This window comes from Diadema antillarum, unplaced genomic scaffold (genome assembly GCF_040938485.1).
Source record: "Diadema antillarum isolate AM-2024a unplaced genomic scaffold, OU_Dant_1.0 seq00000338_RagTag, whole genome shotgun sequence".
NCBI classification, from domain to species: Eukaryota; Metazoa; Echinodermata; class Echinoidea; order Diadematoida; family Diadematidae; genus Diadema; species Diadema antillarum.
This window is the reverse complement of record NW_027271351.1, coordinates 746,514-761,515: the sequence shown is the minus strand read 5'-3', so window position 1 is coordinate 761,515 and position 15,002 is coordinate 746,514. Positions and strand designations below refer to the sequence as shown.

At 36.6% G+C, this 15,002-nt stretch overlaps 1 protein-coding gene across 1 annotated transcript in view; it reads right to left on the bottom strand.

Moving 5' to 3' along the window:
- The window catches only part of LOC139730822 (uncharacterized), a 39,490-nt gene that overhangs the window by 19,425 nt on the left and 5,063 nt on the right, over positions 1 to 15,002 (bottom strand). Inside the window, exons 4-6 of the mRNA XM_071641692.1 lie at positions 12,452 to 12,550; positions 10,205 to 10,342; positions 9,521 to 9,637 (exon numbers count right to left, since the gene is read on the bottom strand). Coding sequence (XP_071497793.1) covers positions 9,521 to 9,637; positions 10,205 to 10,342; positions 12,452 to 12,550 — 354 coding nt within the window. The remainder of the gene's footprint in view (positions 1 to 9,520; positions 9,638 to 10,204; positions 10,343 to 12,451; positions 12,551 to 15,002) is intronic.

Here is a 15,002-nt window from a genome sequence, read left to right as displayed (position 1 = left end):
ACCATCTCCAATACATCACTATTAGCAGGTGTTGACGAAAATAGAAACGCAAGGTTGAATGGAGATTCTTCTTCATTGAGAAATAAGAACGCTCCAATGAAATGGGAACAGTTGGCAGGTATGCTCTCTCCCCCTCCCCCCCCCCCCCCCCCCACACCCTCTCCTCACTCTCTCTCTCTCTCTCTTCTCCTCTTTGTCTATTGATCTATTTTCAGTCCACTCATCTATCATCTTTTCCACTCTGACGACATTCCCGAGTCATGTCAGATCATGTTGTTTCATACTAGGACAGGCACTCTGCTACTTCATCTAGCTAAATTGCAGTGTAATCACAATTTTCCATGATATATATATATATATATATATATATATATATATATATATTTTTTTTTTTGGGGGGGGGGGGGGGAGGTTACATGTTAGATGCAAAACCATTTTTGTGATAACAAAATATTAATGCAATATTAAAAGTAAACATAATACTGGCATGATGTTGCTTTAAAATTCTTGTCATAATCTCTATGAAATTCAAAGACAAAGTTTTATTTTTGTGTTTCTTCAGGCCTTTTGTTTTTCCCAAATCTTTTGAAGTCAATTGGAACATAAGGTATAGAGAAAGTTTCTTTGTATATATTTCAGTCCAAAGTCTTATTTTTGATTCCAGATGGAAATTTCATAGTGCACGGTCTTGCAAACAATATGAATTTTGCAAGGTCAAGCTTTAGAGAAATGGTTACAAAACAGATTTAATTTGACATATTATTCTGTTTCTTGCATATCTATTTCAACAATTCTACAGATTATAATGATTAATGAAACATCAAATTATCACCTACACAAGCTTTCACAAGGCCATTTGCTATACAGCAACACCTATCTAACAGTTTCCTTTTAGTTTATCTCTGAAATCTCCAAAATTATAATCTGAATAAAATGCTATCAAAATTGGAATGATTGCCTAAAGGTGGATTTCTTTGAAAACTTGTGTCAAACCCTCATGATATACCGTACGTCTAAAAAAACTTAAAACGGGACCCTCAGCAATGATAACTTTAAAAATAGTGAATCAATCCAAATACAATTTCAAGGTATGAAACTATAACTCATTGCTCACATCTTACAGAAAACCCCATCCGATTTGCTTCAGTGGTCAAAGAAAAATAAGGAATTTTGTAGAGCATGTCAGGAATCTCTTCACTCCAAGTTCTGTCTATGGTGTTCACACACAAGACCATCCAAGCGCTAAACTTGGAAGAATCAGACTCATGACATGCTTTACAACAATCCATGTTTCTCTGTGACCGCTTTAACCAAATTGAATGGGGTTTTCTGCAATATAGAGCTAAGATGTTATATCTTAAGACCCTGAAGTAGCATTTAGACCATTTAACCATATTGGGTGTTATAAACGCAAAAATCTGACTGTAATTTTTTGGGGACATACTGTATATCAAGAATGTATGTGCCGTTTTCCTCATCTCGTGCGAACATTATCTGACAATAAGCGGAAAACCTACCATGGTATGCATGGAAGGATTTTGTGACGTGACAGTTTGGTGGAATGTAAAGTATGCATTAACACACACAGCAAAAATAAAAGAAGCAGAGATGTCATAATAATGCTGCAAATCATATGTGAGTTTTATTGTAAAATAAAATATAAACAACCAAAAGCAACAAAAAGGTGAACATGCGAGTATGTGTCAGCAACACAAATGCACAAATCAAAAACAGCAAAGCATAAGCATGTCAAACTGAAATTGAAAAATCAAAGCAAAAATTGTGACAATGATTGAGGACGGCACATACATTCTGAATATGATTTTGAATATTAATGAATGCAAGCACATTGATGATACCTGATTGAATGCTATTAGCAAATTGTTGTACAAGCTGCACATGAATTTTACCACTTGCAAGGTACTCATTTAATATGATTAATTCATTTATCACAGCAAATTAGTATTCCACCCCTTGCTGCTTAATAAGTTCCTATACACACACGTGAGTTGTACTTAATATGACTTTTCAATAATCACCTTCAACCACTAACGAGCAATTGCCCTACATTCTTGTTATTGGTTTAAAAGGGGGATGTTATATTCATGCAATACAATAAAAGCTTTTTACAAATCCCCCTCACATATTCTACCTGTCCTCCTTTTATCTACATGATAGCATTGTTAATGACAGAAAGGTTGAAAGATTTTCTTTAAATGCTCTGTTTTGAAATATAACATTAAGCAGTCAGTCACTGTGTATGACAAGGGAAGTGTTGTGTCTTCATTCAATACACAATACACCCTTGGTCATTCATTTCACTCTTTCCATGGAGATATATCCCTTTTAATAGCAACTACAAAGGACCATTTTACGAGGTTTTTTCACATTAAAGGCAAAGGATATATGTCTGGGAACCATCAGAAAGAAAAAAAAAGTTGTGAAACTCCATTTTCTATCTAGTTCGTATGAAAGAAATCCTATGTAAATTCAGCAGACATATAGGTATTTATAGATAAGTTTAGACATGAACATTGTATGAAGACTACACTATATAATCTGTGTTATAAAAAGTATAAACAAACAGATACAGTACTTTTCATAGATAAGTAGATGGATGCACCAAGAGACATAACCTGGCATTTCAGCTCACATGGTTTTGCAGCAAGCATTTATAATCTAGTTGTCAAGCTTCTACATCAAGTATCAAGGTTACTTTTGAAAGTAGTGCAATCGACTGCACAGGATAACTAGAAATGTCGCTACAGCGACTGGTTATACCCCCGCCAAACAACATTTCATAAGCTTTGGTCAAAAAACTGAGGAAGTAGTTAAATCCGCAAGATCTTTCCTTGATCTTCTGCCATTAATATGCCGTTACCATGGCAACGTACTTCCGGGTACTGTCGAAAAATGCGTCTTGCACATCTACAACCAAAGGCACACATCTGTACCAAATTTCATGGAAATTGGGCAAAAACTGAGGAAGTAGTTTGCAACACAAAATTTTCCATCATTTTGGCTCATAATATGTGAGCTGTTACCATGGAAACATACTTTTTGTCACTGTCAAGAAATGTGTCATGCTGACCTATATCCTAAGACAAACATTCAATATGAATTCCATGAGAATTGGAAGAACACTGATGAAGCAGTTTTGCCATGAAGCATTTTGCCCTATATTTTACCAATAACATGCTGTTACCATGGCAACGCACTTTTTGCCACTGCGGAAATATGTGTCTTGCACATTAACATATTCAGATGAACATCTGTACCTAATTTCATAAAAATTGATCAAAAACTGTGGGAGGAGTTCGCGACGCAAGATTTGTACCCATTTTTGCCCATAATATGCCGTTACCATGGCAACGTACTTTTGGGTACTGTCAAAAAATACGTCTTGCACATCTACAACCCAAGGCACACATCTGTGCCAAGTTTTATGGGAATCGGTTGAAAACTGAGGAAGTAGTTCGCGACGCAAGATTTGCAACGGACCGACCGCCCGACCGACCGCCCGACCGACCGCCCAACCGACCGCCCGACCGCCCGACCGCCCGACCGACCGCCCTACCGACCGTCCGCTGATTCCTATATACCCCCTTCAAACTTTGTTTGGCGGGGGTATAAAAACTTGGGCATGAACTTGTAGTAACAGTAAACGTATTCAGCCAAGGCTACACGGGTTAGTCCAAATCAAAACATGTCCTTGTGAACACAAGACACCTTTAAATAGAATTTGGCACTGATGACAAGTAGGACAGTATAAATTGGCAGTTAGAAAAGTTACAAAACATATATATAGGTCCTATACTGTATAGAGTCAGGATGGGCATTGAGTAGTGATTATGTGTTATAATGAGTAATTTACCTTGCCATTCCTTGTTTGTTTGTATGTTTGTTTGTTTGTTTGTTTGTTTGTTTGTTTGTTTGTTTGTTTGTTTTTAATACAAATGAGAGCCTAGTGGGAAAAAAAAATGACTTGTTTTTTTTTCTTTCTTGTTTACTGTCACTAAACACATTAAGTTCTGTACAAGACACAGTACTGAATGATTTTGGTGTTGGTTGTATTTTCCACAGATATATGAGCTTGTAGAAGACCAAAATCAATTTCCATGATCATAAGTGATAAAGCAAACTTGTGAGTAAAAGACTTGACTGATGAAATATATTACTTGCTACTCACAGACTAACCTGATCAGTTCAGTTGTTTTCACACTCATCACAAAGCAATTCCTCAAAGCTAAACCTAAACAGAAAAAAAAAATGATGTCTTGGCCTTTTGTTTGCATCCTACTCATTTCTATTGTGCTGCAGTCTCTCTGCTTAAAATACAATCTTGGAAATTTCAATGCCGGATTGTGAGCTCTTTACAGCACCCTTCCACGCATGCATGCACCCGAGAAATGGGGCTGGGCGTAGCTATATAGAAGTGTGATGTAACAGGCAGAATGGGGGTGAATACTTTACTTATCCTGAGCTAATAAAAACAGAAAGCTTGATGCAGACTTGAGGGGTAAGAATGCCACGTGAGCAGCAGCACAAATAACGTATTACACAGTTTACCTCATGGCATATGTCTTCTGTCTTTGTAAAGTTTATCTGGCATCATTATGCTACGAAGATATTACTTGTCCTTTTACAGTTTGTTATCAAAATCTCATTCAAACTTGTCCTGTCTCCATTTGATATTGTTGTTTTCCATCTGATGGATACAGGATATCTAATGTACACGCCTCATTGAGAGCTTGACTTTGCCTACCACAATAATTGAACGCAGAAAGTATCATTCAGTACGTTAGACTGAACTCAAGCTGTTGCAGATGCGATACATTGTGATAAGGATGTCATTGCTATCATCAAAAAAGTATAAAGTTGGGATTTAGGTGACTAACCTCCAAAACTACTTGGAAATCAATGGTTTTCTGACAAAACCTTGTACAGTGGGACATCATACTTCAGATACATACAACGTAAATTTACGACAAATAGATCTCTTATTGGGCCAAAGTTTAACCATCACATTGCTGTCACTATGTCCATTAGAATACAAAGTAAGACTCCAACAGACAAATAATAATATGTCCATTTCAATCAAATGTTTATGTAATATTTGGTTACAGACTAGCTGTTTACAACAAGCCATCTTGTGAGACCATATGATAGGTGAAATATGGCAATTTGAATATATTGTATCAAAAGAGATGGAACATACAATTGTATACTACCAAAATAGGGTTTGAGAAAATACCGGGGCTCGAAGGAATTTCAGTATACCACAATTTCGATTGTATCTCAGCCTCATGATGTGCATATCTTTTTTAGATAATTGATATAAGATTTTCAGTGTGTTTGGCAGCATAACAAAGTGATTGCCAACAAATGAAGTGTCTTGTTACAATGTGTATTGACCTAACTTGCATAAATAATGAAACATAAAAAAATATGATTCTCAACCAGTAACTATATCTTACAGCACACAGTTTCATATATTATCAGAGAAACAGATAGAGAAGACCACTCTTATATTTGCAAACTGAGCAAACCTTTAAACCTCAGTATCTTATATGTTGTTAATGTGACATTTATGATGCTAGGATGAAATATTATCAATTACATATCCATGAAAGAATATCTAAAGGGAGGGAAAAAAGTCATTCCAGCCATAACTTTAAAACATGTTAAAACAATCAGGTTTGAGTTTCTTCAGTTTGTCTCCCTCTACAAATGAAAATTTGTTAAGATCGCAACTGCTGATCTGTAAATTAACAAACATATCGGAAAAAAGGAACCAGTGGGACTCGAACCTGAGCCTTCACCCCTCTGAATAATATCTTTCTTTCATTTATGTTAAAACAATTTTCAGATGTGAAGAAAAGATCTTGGGTTTGTTTTTGTTTTTGTTTTATATTTTTTGGTCAAATTGACACTATAAATAAACAGAATGTAATTACACTGTATGTTCAAGTACAATGTACAATTAATTCATACATGATGTACAGTATGTGTCAAGACTTTTTTGTAACATGATAACTCAACCTTGCAATATTTTTCTGAAACATACACAGAATAACTAAATAAATCTACATGAATGTTGCATGAAAACTTGGCTGCCATGACTAGTGGGGAAACTCGATCACGACGATGGATTTAAAAAAAATCAAAAGTCAACTTATGGATAATGATGGATGCCAGCAAATGTCAAGGTATCATCAATCGAATGTCAATTTTGTGATGTACATTTTTGTACATTTAATAGATATTGTATTTAAGTGCTTATCATGCTAGCCGATGGATTGTGATGTTGGTTAATGTTCAAATATTGCGAATCTACATCAATATGAAATGAACACAAAAAGATCACATACATAATGGGTGAGTGTTGGCTTTCCTGAAATGATTTGAAGACAGCAATATGAAAAAGCACATAGGAAAGACGCACTAACTATGACATAAATAGTGGTAAGACAATTTTGATTTTAACCCACTGAAGGTGAGGTGATTTTGCTTTAACACGCACTTCCACTACACACCTGCCCAAGTATACTCGGGACTAGTCTTCAATGGGCTTCACCCGTTGAGGACGGTTTGATTTTGCTACAACACGCATTTCCCATAGACACCTGCCCGAGTATAATAACTCGGGACTCGTCCTCAATGGGTTAAGAAGATAATTCTTGTTTTCTTTTTAGCCTCCAATGTCTAAATATGGGATTGTTTCAAGGTTTTTTCAACATGCTTTTGGTGTGGTTTCAAGATTTTTTTTTTTAATGTATGAAAAAACATCAATACAATTATAATATATTCTACATATTTCCTAACATTGTAACAATAGTATTTTGTTACCCCACTTACAAACTTAGATAACACCACTTTCCCCTTGATTGCCAAATACACAAACTCTTCTGTGAATGTGGCACTCCTACCAATGTGCTATAAACTTTCTTCAGTTAAAAAGAGAGAGAGAGAGACAGAGAGAGAGAGAAGCAATATCATTTGACAAATTTATTGCTGACTTTGCTTTAAAACAAACTGGCTACCCAACTCTTCCATACAACTCCCTCCCCTTCCACCTCAACACACAATTAGTTGTCATTTTGCTGCACATAACTACAATATGTAGTTTGTCCTATTCCATAAAAAACATACCAGCATAATTTGTAACAAAGAGCTACGAAAGTACCAATCAGCATGTGATGAGTGCCAGCAAATATTAAGAAAATATAGAAATAGATGTTCGTAGCTACAAGAGTTATAAACCAAGATTTCTTCTTCTAATTCAATACCCATTCCTCCCCAGCCTTGATGAAACATTTAGGAAAACACATGAGCAGAAGAGGGGGCAGGGATGAAAGGGGTTAATTACTTACCAGATGAAATATTAGTCTGAGAAAGCACAAACAGAAGCAGAGGCAGCAATGTCAACAAAGTTGAAATCATTCAAGGTTAGTACAATGTGAAGTTAGTGACTTTCACTTATCAGGTCCAACACTGTATTGTCATAAAAGTTGTTTTAAGGAGCCATGAGCTGGAATGTGTTAGCATGGGGGAGAATTAATCGATATATAATACAAGAAATATATATAATTGCAATAAAAGACTTTAATAGTCATTGAAACATCTGCACCAACATGATATCACTTGCCATTTCATGGTTAGTACAACTTATGAAATTTTGGTGGATAAAGTAAGTTTCCCACTTTAAGTTTGCAACATTAGAGTTAACACCCTTGCAGCTTTGTGTTTTGGAAATGATGGGAAATTTCCTGATGAATTTTAAACCAAAGAGCATCTCCATTTTCCACTGAAAGTACGAAACTTTTTTTAAAATCTTACAGGAATCAAAATAATTTGAACATACAATAAAGCTCTGCTACATATTGGTAATACTTCTAATAAATGCCTACATCAATCATGACATAAATACTGTCAAGTGAACCTCATTATCTGTTTAAATACTGTATAATACTGTAAGTTCAGCTGCCAGGGCCTCTGTTCTGGTATTTTTTTTTAATACTGACTTGGTTTCACACACTTTCCATCATCACAGCTCTCAGCTAATGAAATCATGATGGTCAGGAATGCTGCATAAAGTATCCACATCTTGTTCACATTCTCAACAAATATCAATACAATCAATATAACTGTCATTCTACTTCCAAAATCAAATAAAGGGATTCAAAAATAAATAATTTCATACGCCAATATAAAAAGACCTGAATACAAAAGAGATGATCACTGATCTTTGGTTTCTCAAAATTTTTGCAATCAAAATTTTGCCTCCTCTCCACTGACCATAAAAAAGTGTAACATTTCATGCATACAACTTTAGATATTTCCTCCCTCTCAACCTTCTCGCATGAGCACATTATTTCCATCAAGGATGCACACTCACTCATCTTTACACTGATATAAAAACATTTATCAGTTTTTTATAGGACATGTGTGTGACATGTATCAATCATATGGGAAATTGCAACGTTTCAGACACAATGGGTATACTACATTGCCCTTGAAAGTTTGACAGCACTTAACTTGCATGGCTTAACTTTTGCATGCCTACTCAGTACCATGAACATTCAGCTACTACCTGGTATTAAGATTACATATTACAACTACAGCTTCAACATTTGAAAATGGCTACTAGGGTTCTTTTGCACCTATTTTGTAATTCATTGCAACTATGGATTACAGAGACACAAAAGACTTGTTTGAGCTTGAAGTGAGAAATGAGAGAAGTCAGAGAGAGATCTTACAATTTGGTCATCAAGATATCTTCTTCAGTGTACTGAGGAGGGTGCTCATAGGGGGGCAATTCAACACCCTGTGAGGCCATAGACTGGGTCATCATGGTAGGATGGTTACCAGGGGAAGGGCGTGTTATTTGGGCGGGGCTTGGGTCAAGGGCGATGATGGCAGAGGCAGATAGCGGGGACTTTCGTGAGGGTTCTGAAGGGGGTGGGGGAGGGTGTGCTGCTTGGGTGGGGCTTGGGTCAAGGGCGATGATGGCAGAGGCGGAGAGTGGGGACTTGCGTGAGGGTTCTGAAGGGGGCGGGGGAGGGTGTGCTGCTTGGGTGGGGCTTGGGTCAAGGGCGATGATGGCAGAGGCGGAGAGTGGATATGTGGGTGAGGGTTCTAAAGGAGGTGGGGGAGGGAATGTTGCTTGGGCGGGGCTTGGATCAAGAGTGATGGTGGCGGAGGCGGACAGTGGGGACTTGGGTGAGGGTTCTGAAGGGGGCGGGGGAGGTGGTAGAGGCGGGGCTGGGTGAAGCTGAATTTGAGTGGGAGGAGTTGCTATTCTTGGGGGCGTGGCCTCTCCAGGTGGAGGAGTGGCCCCATTGGGAGGAGTTGCAAGCCTTGGGGGAGTGCCCCGGCCAGGTGGCGTGGCCCGGCCGGGAGGAGTCATGCGGCCAGGGGGCGTGGATGCCCCTGGGGACAGACCACTCTTGAATGTGCCATGGGTGTACTGTCGACCCATCTGGGGGGAGGCACCCCTGTATAGGGGGCTGGTGCTCACCCGTTTCCGTAAAGTGTCGTTCTGCTGCTGCTGCTCCTGACTCTTGTTACCACTGGCCAGGAACTTCTGGTAGGCTAGGTCAAAAGCTTGCCCAACAGTCAGGGTTATTTCTTCAGCCTGTAGAGCAAGTAAAATTAAATCAGTGCAAAAATTTTGAAAATTGGAAAAGAAAATATAAACTTCCAAATGAATTAGAACTAAAAATGGATAAAAACTGCTCAAAAAGGAAACATCAAATAAACACTCCCAACATCAGATAATCAAAACTTAATATTCATGATTAATGATGTGCATTAGCAATAATTTTTTAATACCATTGGTACCCTTCTAAAGCACCATCACTGCCACAAATTTTAGGCTAGTTATTAAGATTCACATCTTTTCATCAACATAAAAAACAAGGAATAATCTACATAGACAGCTCTCTTCATACTGTTTCATATTCAAGTTCTTAACATTAGAATTCACTACATGTGTACATGGATCACAGTGTTGGTTTGTTTTAATAAAGAGACTACTACTATAACATGAGACTATTAAGAATTACTTTTTCAGTTTGGGAAGTACCAGGCCCATGAAATTATACTGTGCCAAAATTCAAAAGATTTGTGGGTAAAAGATAAACATGAAATGCATGATTTTACGTGGAAGAAGAAACTACTGCTGCTTTGGAAGTGTGCTCACATTTTTGTCACTCTCCATTACATGGCACAAGTGTTTATTTTCCCTGATATCCTTGGCGATGAAAGCACAGATCTTCTTATCCGACTTGTCATCGGCACAGTAGGAGATGTGGTGAAGTGGGTACGAAAACTGCTTCTCCTGAACATTGTGTAGTGAAAACATAAAAACATAACAAAAAAGTAAACTTAAATCTGTTTGAGTATCACATTCCTTGTGTCATATAGATTTTTGTAGCCCTTTTTATACTTGATGACAAAAAAAAAAACAACCTTAATACACTACTAATATAAAAAATGAATACTTTGAAAATATCTCAAATTTAGTGATTCACTCTTAAAAATTACAGTGTACTAGAGAATAGAGAAGTGTTGCATTGAGACTTTGAAAAAGGTAAGAAAAAAAACACCTGCTATTGAATATATTACTTGTATCTACAGATGGTAAAATATTTGATCAATTCATTACATATATTCTTGTAAATCTCACTGTAATAAAGAAAAGAAACTGTTGCATTATCACTCTAAAAACCCTTCAATAAACTATTGACTACACTGTAAGTATTGATCTATCAACAACAACAACAAATGTCCCGAACACTTTTCATTAATTCCTTCCATGTACAATTGTTCCTGAAAAAGTCACACTGAAATCCGGAAAAGGAAAATACTACATTGGTACTTTGATAAAATACATGGATGGATCAAAATCCACTTTTCTGTCATATGGAAGATACTATGCCGAGTATTTTCCATCTTTTACATCTATTCAGGAAACTGAAGCTGCATGAAAGATTTAGTATGTTGATAGCTAACACAAAGGGAAGCTGGAGTTGGTTGCATATTTAGGTATTGAGGTCATGACATCTGTTATTCATATTGAAAAGCAAAATGCACTATATGCAGGTACCAGATATATAATGACTGTTAGAAAAAGAAGTTTTTTTTTTTTTTTTAATGTCAACAAAAAGTTGTTAATCATTAGGATGTATTGTCAAGGACATTTAGATTTATATTAACATGTAGCTGCTGTGCTATACAGGCTTACAACATGTACAACTCTCTACTTGCACCATCAACAAAATTACAATGCAGATCATTGCATTATTATGAATTTGCATTATCTTCAGTCAGTGGGTTAGCCACAAAGCTATCTTTTTGTGTCGTTTTTGTTTACAACATTAGACAAAGTTTTATGACAAAATATCATGGTCTCTGGGATCAAATACTACTCAAGATGAGCTATACTAAAATACAAATGACAAACATAAAATTTGTATAATAGTTTTTTGGGAGGCCTGAAGCATCTGTAACATTGTCTGGAAAAAAAAAATGTCCTCCTGTTAAAACTACAGTCTGCAAGAAAGGTGTCACAACATGCTGAATGTCCAAGCGAGAGAAATGCCAAACACTTGAATCACAAAGTTCTATTGTACACCACAGATATTTATCGTGAAAGAGGGAAGTTGAGGTTTGGTATACATTGTACGTGGAACAAGAATAATGTGAGGCTAATCAGAAGGAAATCCCAAAGAGGATAACATCACAGCTAGGTTGCCAACAATAACAAGAAGAGCATCAGAGTCCTCTTCACATCAAAAATTGCACACTGAGTATGGACCTTGTGAATACACAAACACACTTTTGTACCTCACCAAAAGATGTTCATATTCATATTGTACTATATCACTTTATATTATGAGACTTGTTAATATTGTGGACAATATATATGTGAAATCTTATATACTGGAGCAGAAGGATATAACACTACAATTTTAGCCTCATCGTGCATAAACAGTGGTAGAAACAGGCAGTTGTAAATGGGGTATACTTTTCACACCCTTTCATTATAAAATACACAATGTTACATCCCTACGGTTACAACTAACACTGATGGGGCAGTACCACTGTTTCAGAGGAAATGGGCAGTTCCAACGCGAAAACACAAGGTCTCGATATCAAAACATCATCAAATGATAAACAATCTGATGTGTGTTTATATTGTAACTTGAACAATGGATAGATGTAGCAGTATCAACCAGATTTAAAATGATCTCTTCCTCAATCAAATCAAATCAAACACCCAACAAATTCTCTTTTTTCCTATTTCTTCCACAAACATACTCAACTGACAAACAGACATTTAAAATAATTAAAGACAAGGAAGAGCTTTTACACAAATCTTTTCACAGTACATGACTCCATTTCTCATTTGGAATGTTAGTAAAGAAAATGAAATTTCCAGCCTTACCTTTGTTTGTTTCTCCTGTATAGTCACTCCATCTACTGATATTGTTAGTTCTCTCTTGGGTGGCTTGGTACCTTCTGACCTCTTCACTTGCTTGTTGAACTAATCAAACCAGCAGTAACAAATCATAAGATTTTAATTTCTACTTATGAAAAGTTTCTGAACATTCTATTTGACAACACTATACAGTCCTGAATCAAATGAGATGAAATTGAGATTCGTGAAATTTAAACACCTTCCACAAGGGATGTTATTGTAAGGTTTCTTGCTTAAATCTTCATAATGCTTTAAATAAAGGCAACTGGGAATGAAAGAGACAGGCCAGAAAACATGGTACATGAATACAGGTAATATTTCTATTTTGACATATTTTTCTATCATTCGAAATGCCAGTCTACGCATATATACAGCATCTCACAATGACGACATGCTAATTTATATTACAAAACTTCATGATTTAAAAATCCTCACAATTGATGGAATGGCAAGACAATCACTGTCATCATTGAGAAAAAGAAAGAGTTCATCATCAACAAAGCAGATATCACAAAGATTTTTCAAACAATTGAATGCAAAAATAGTTCTTAACAAAATCGAACTGACATTTTTGCATGGTTCAGGCTAGTGAGCTACCTGATTAGGCAAATGAGATCAATTATGTCCAGTAGTAAATAATTGCATGGTTACTTTTGGGTTTATGTTTTCACCATGAGAACAAATCTTGTATGCATCCTTGAACTGTAATTCTGTCATAGCATGGTGTGTGTGTGTGTGGGGGGGGGGGGGGGGGGGGGGGACAGCAACCATGCACTGTAGTGTATTTTTAATGCAATAATCACACTGTAGTATCCTTTTTGGTAGCACAAGGTATAGACAATGATCTAATTACAATGTACATGGCATCATGGAGTAGTTTCTTTTTTAATGCTCCACTATTTCTTGTGCTATTTAAAACATCGACATGATAATCACTAGACTATAAAAGAAATCTGATATTCTAATCTTACAAGATTAGCCTATTCCCCTTTGTTTCAACCTACTTGTACTTAACACGAGTTGTGACATCAGGGGCTTTAATATGTTCTATTTTCATCCCTATCCGTAAAGGATAATTGGCAGTTTGGAAATATCTATAAGTACACTGTAATGCTGTTTATGGAGTAATGGATAATTTTAGGGATAATTTCCAGCCGCACCGGGCCAATCATTGCCGGTGTGCCCTCATTCTGTGTGCGTGTTTAATAGTCATACACAGGATGGGATGTTTGAGGCTGAGAGGATGTTATAGTCACACATTTCCTGCCCACAGCTACTAAAAGCGTGTTTGCCCCACTCCTGAATTATACTGCCACTGGCTAAAGGTGAAAATCCATTCCACGTTCACAGCAATGTTGAGGAAAAAAGCAATATCATATACACAGACGCCACACTGATGAAAATTAATTCTTACTGGTCACAGTCATATCTTAAATGCAAATCAGATGAGGCAAGGATGTTTCATGGCCAAACAAATCTTGTCATTCAAACAAATCTTCAACAAATGTCTCTCTTTTTGACATAAATTGGAGGGGATACTTCTATCTTCCATATCAAAGTGTTGGACAGCGGAAAGATAGCAGAAACAATGGCCTAGTAAAGGGCAGGAGGTTGCACTTGATGAATTACTAATGAACATATATAGGCTGTTTTGTGATGCTCTATTTATGTAAACCAATACAAGTAAATTGATGCAATGACATCATCTGCATGTACTATTGTATCTCCCTGTCCATTAATTTACATTTGACTGTGCTCAATATTTCATGATCATTATACTGTACTTATACATCAAACTTTGAAATTCCATGTCTTTCTCAATATTTTCATCCAATTCGCATTAAAATCTTACTCTTTGTATGAGTCAACTAGAGCAGAGATGAGATATCCCTTTAAACATTATGGAATGTGAAGACAAACAAGATTGCAAGTTTCCCTCTGCAAAGAGTGATGTTTTAAAAGCAAACTGAGGCAGATAAACCAAGTGAACAGATACTGTAGTGATGAGTTATTTGAAAAGGCAAAAAAACTTGGAATGTCTGCACTACACTGAGAAATTTTTGATCTGCTGTTAATTTTCTCTCCTTTTATTCTGTACAGCAGCCTATACAGCTTTGTCATGACTGAAATATCACTCTCATTACACAATGACTCAAACAGAACCATGTCCCAGTTTCTGTGTAAACAAAGCTGTGATGCTGTTGTATAATGAACACAAAGATGTTTATCAACTTGTGCAAGACACCATAATATATGTGACCCGCTACAACAAAAGGATCCGAAAGTCGGCGGAGGACAATTTTCTGAAAATGGCATGACATTGTTCCCTTACTCTTCTACTTTAATTTCATATATAGCACAACTCATAAAAGTACTCGGTTGCAGAGATATTGATGATTTTATTAGCGCATGTCAAGTGGTTGAGGAAATCAGAGTTTCGAGAAAAACGCCTTCAAAGTTTTTCTTCCGACGCTATCATGATCAAGGGGAGGCGAGACGGTTTTCACCACTTGACAAT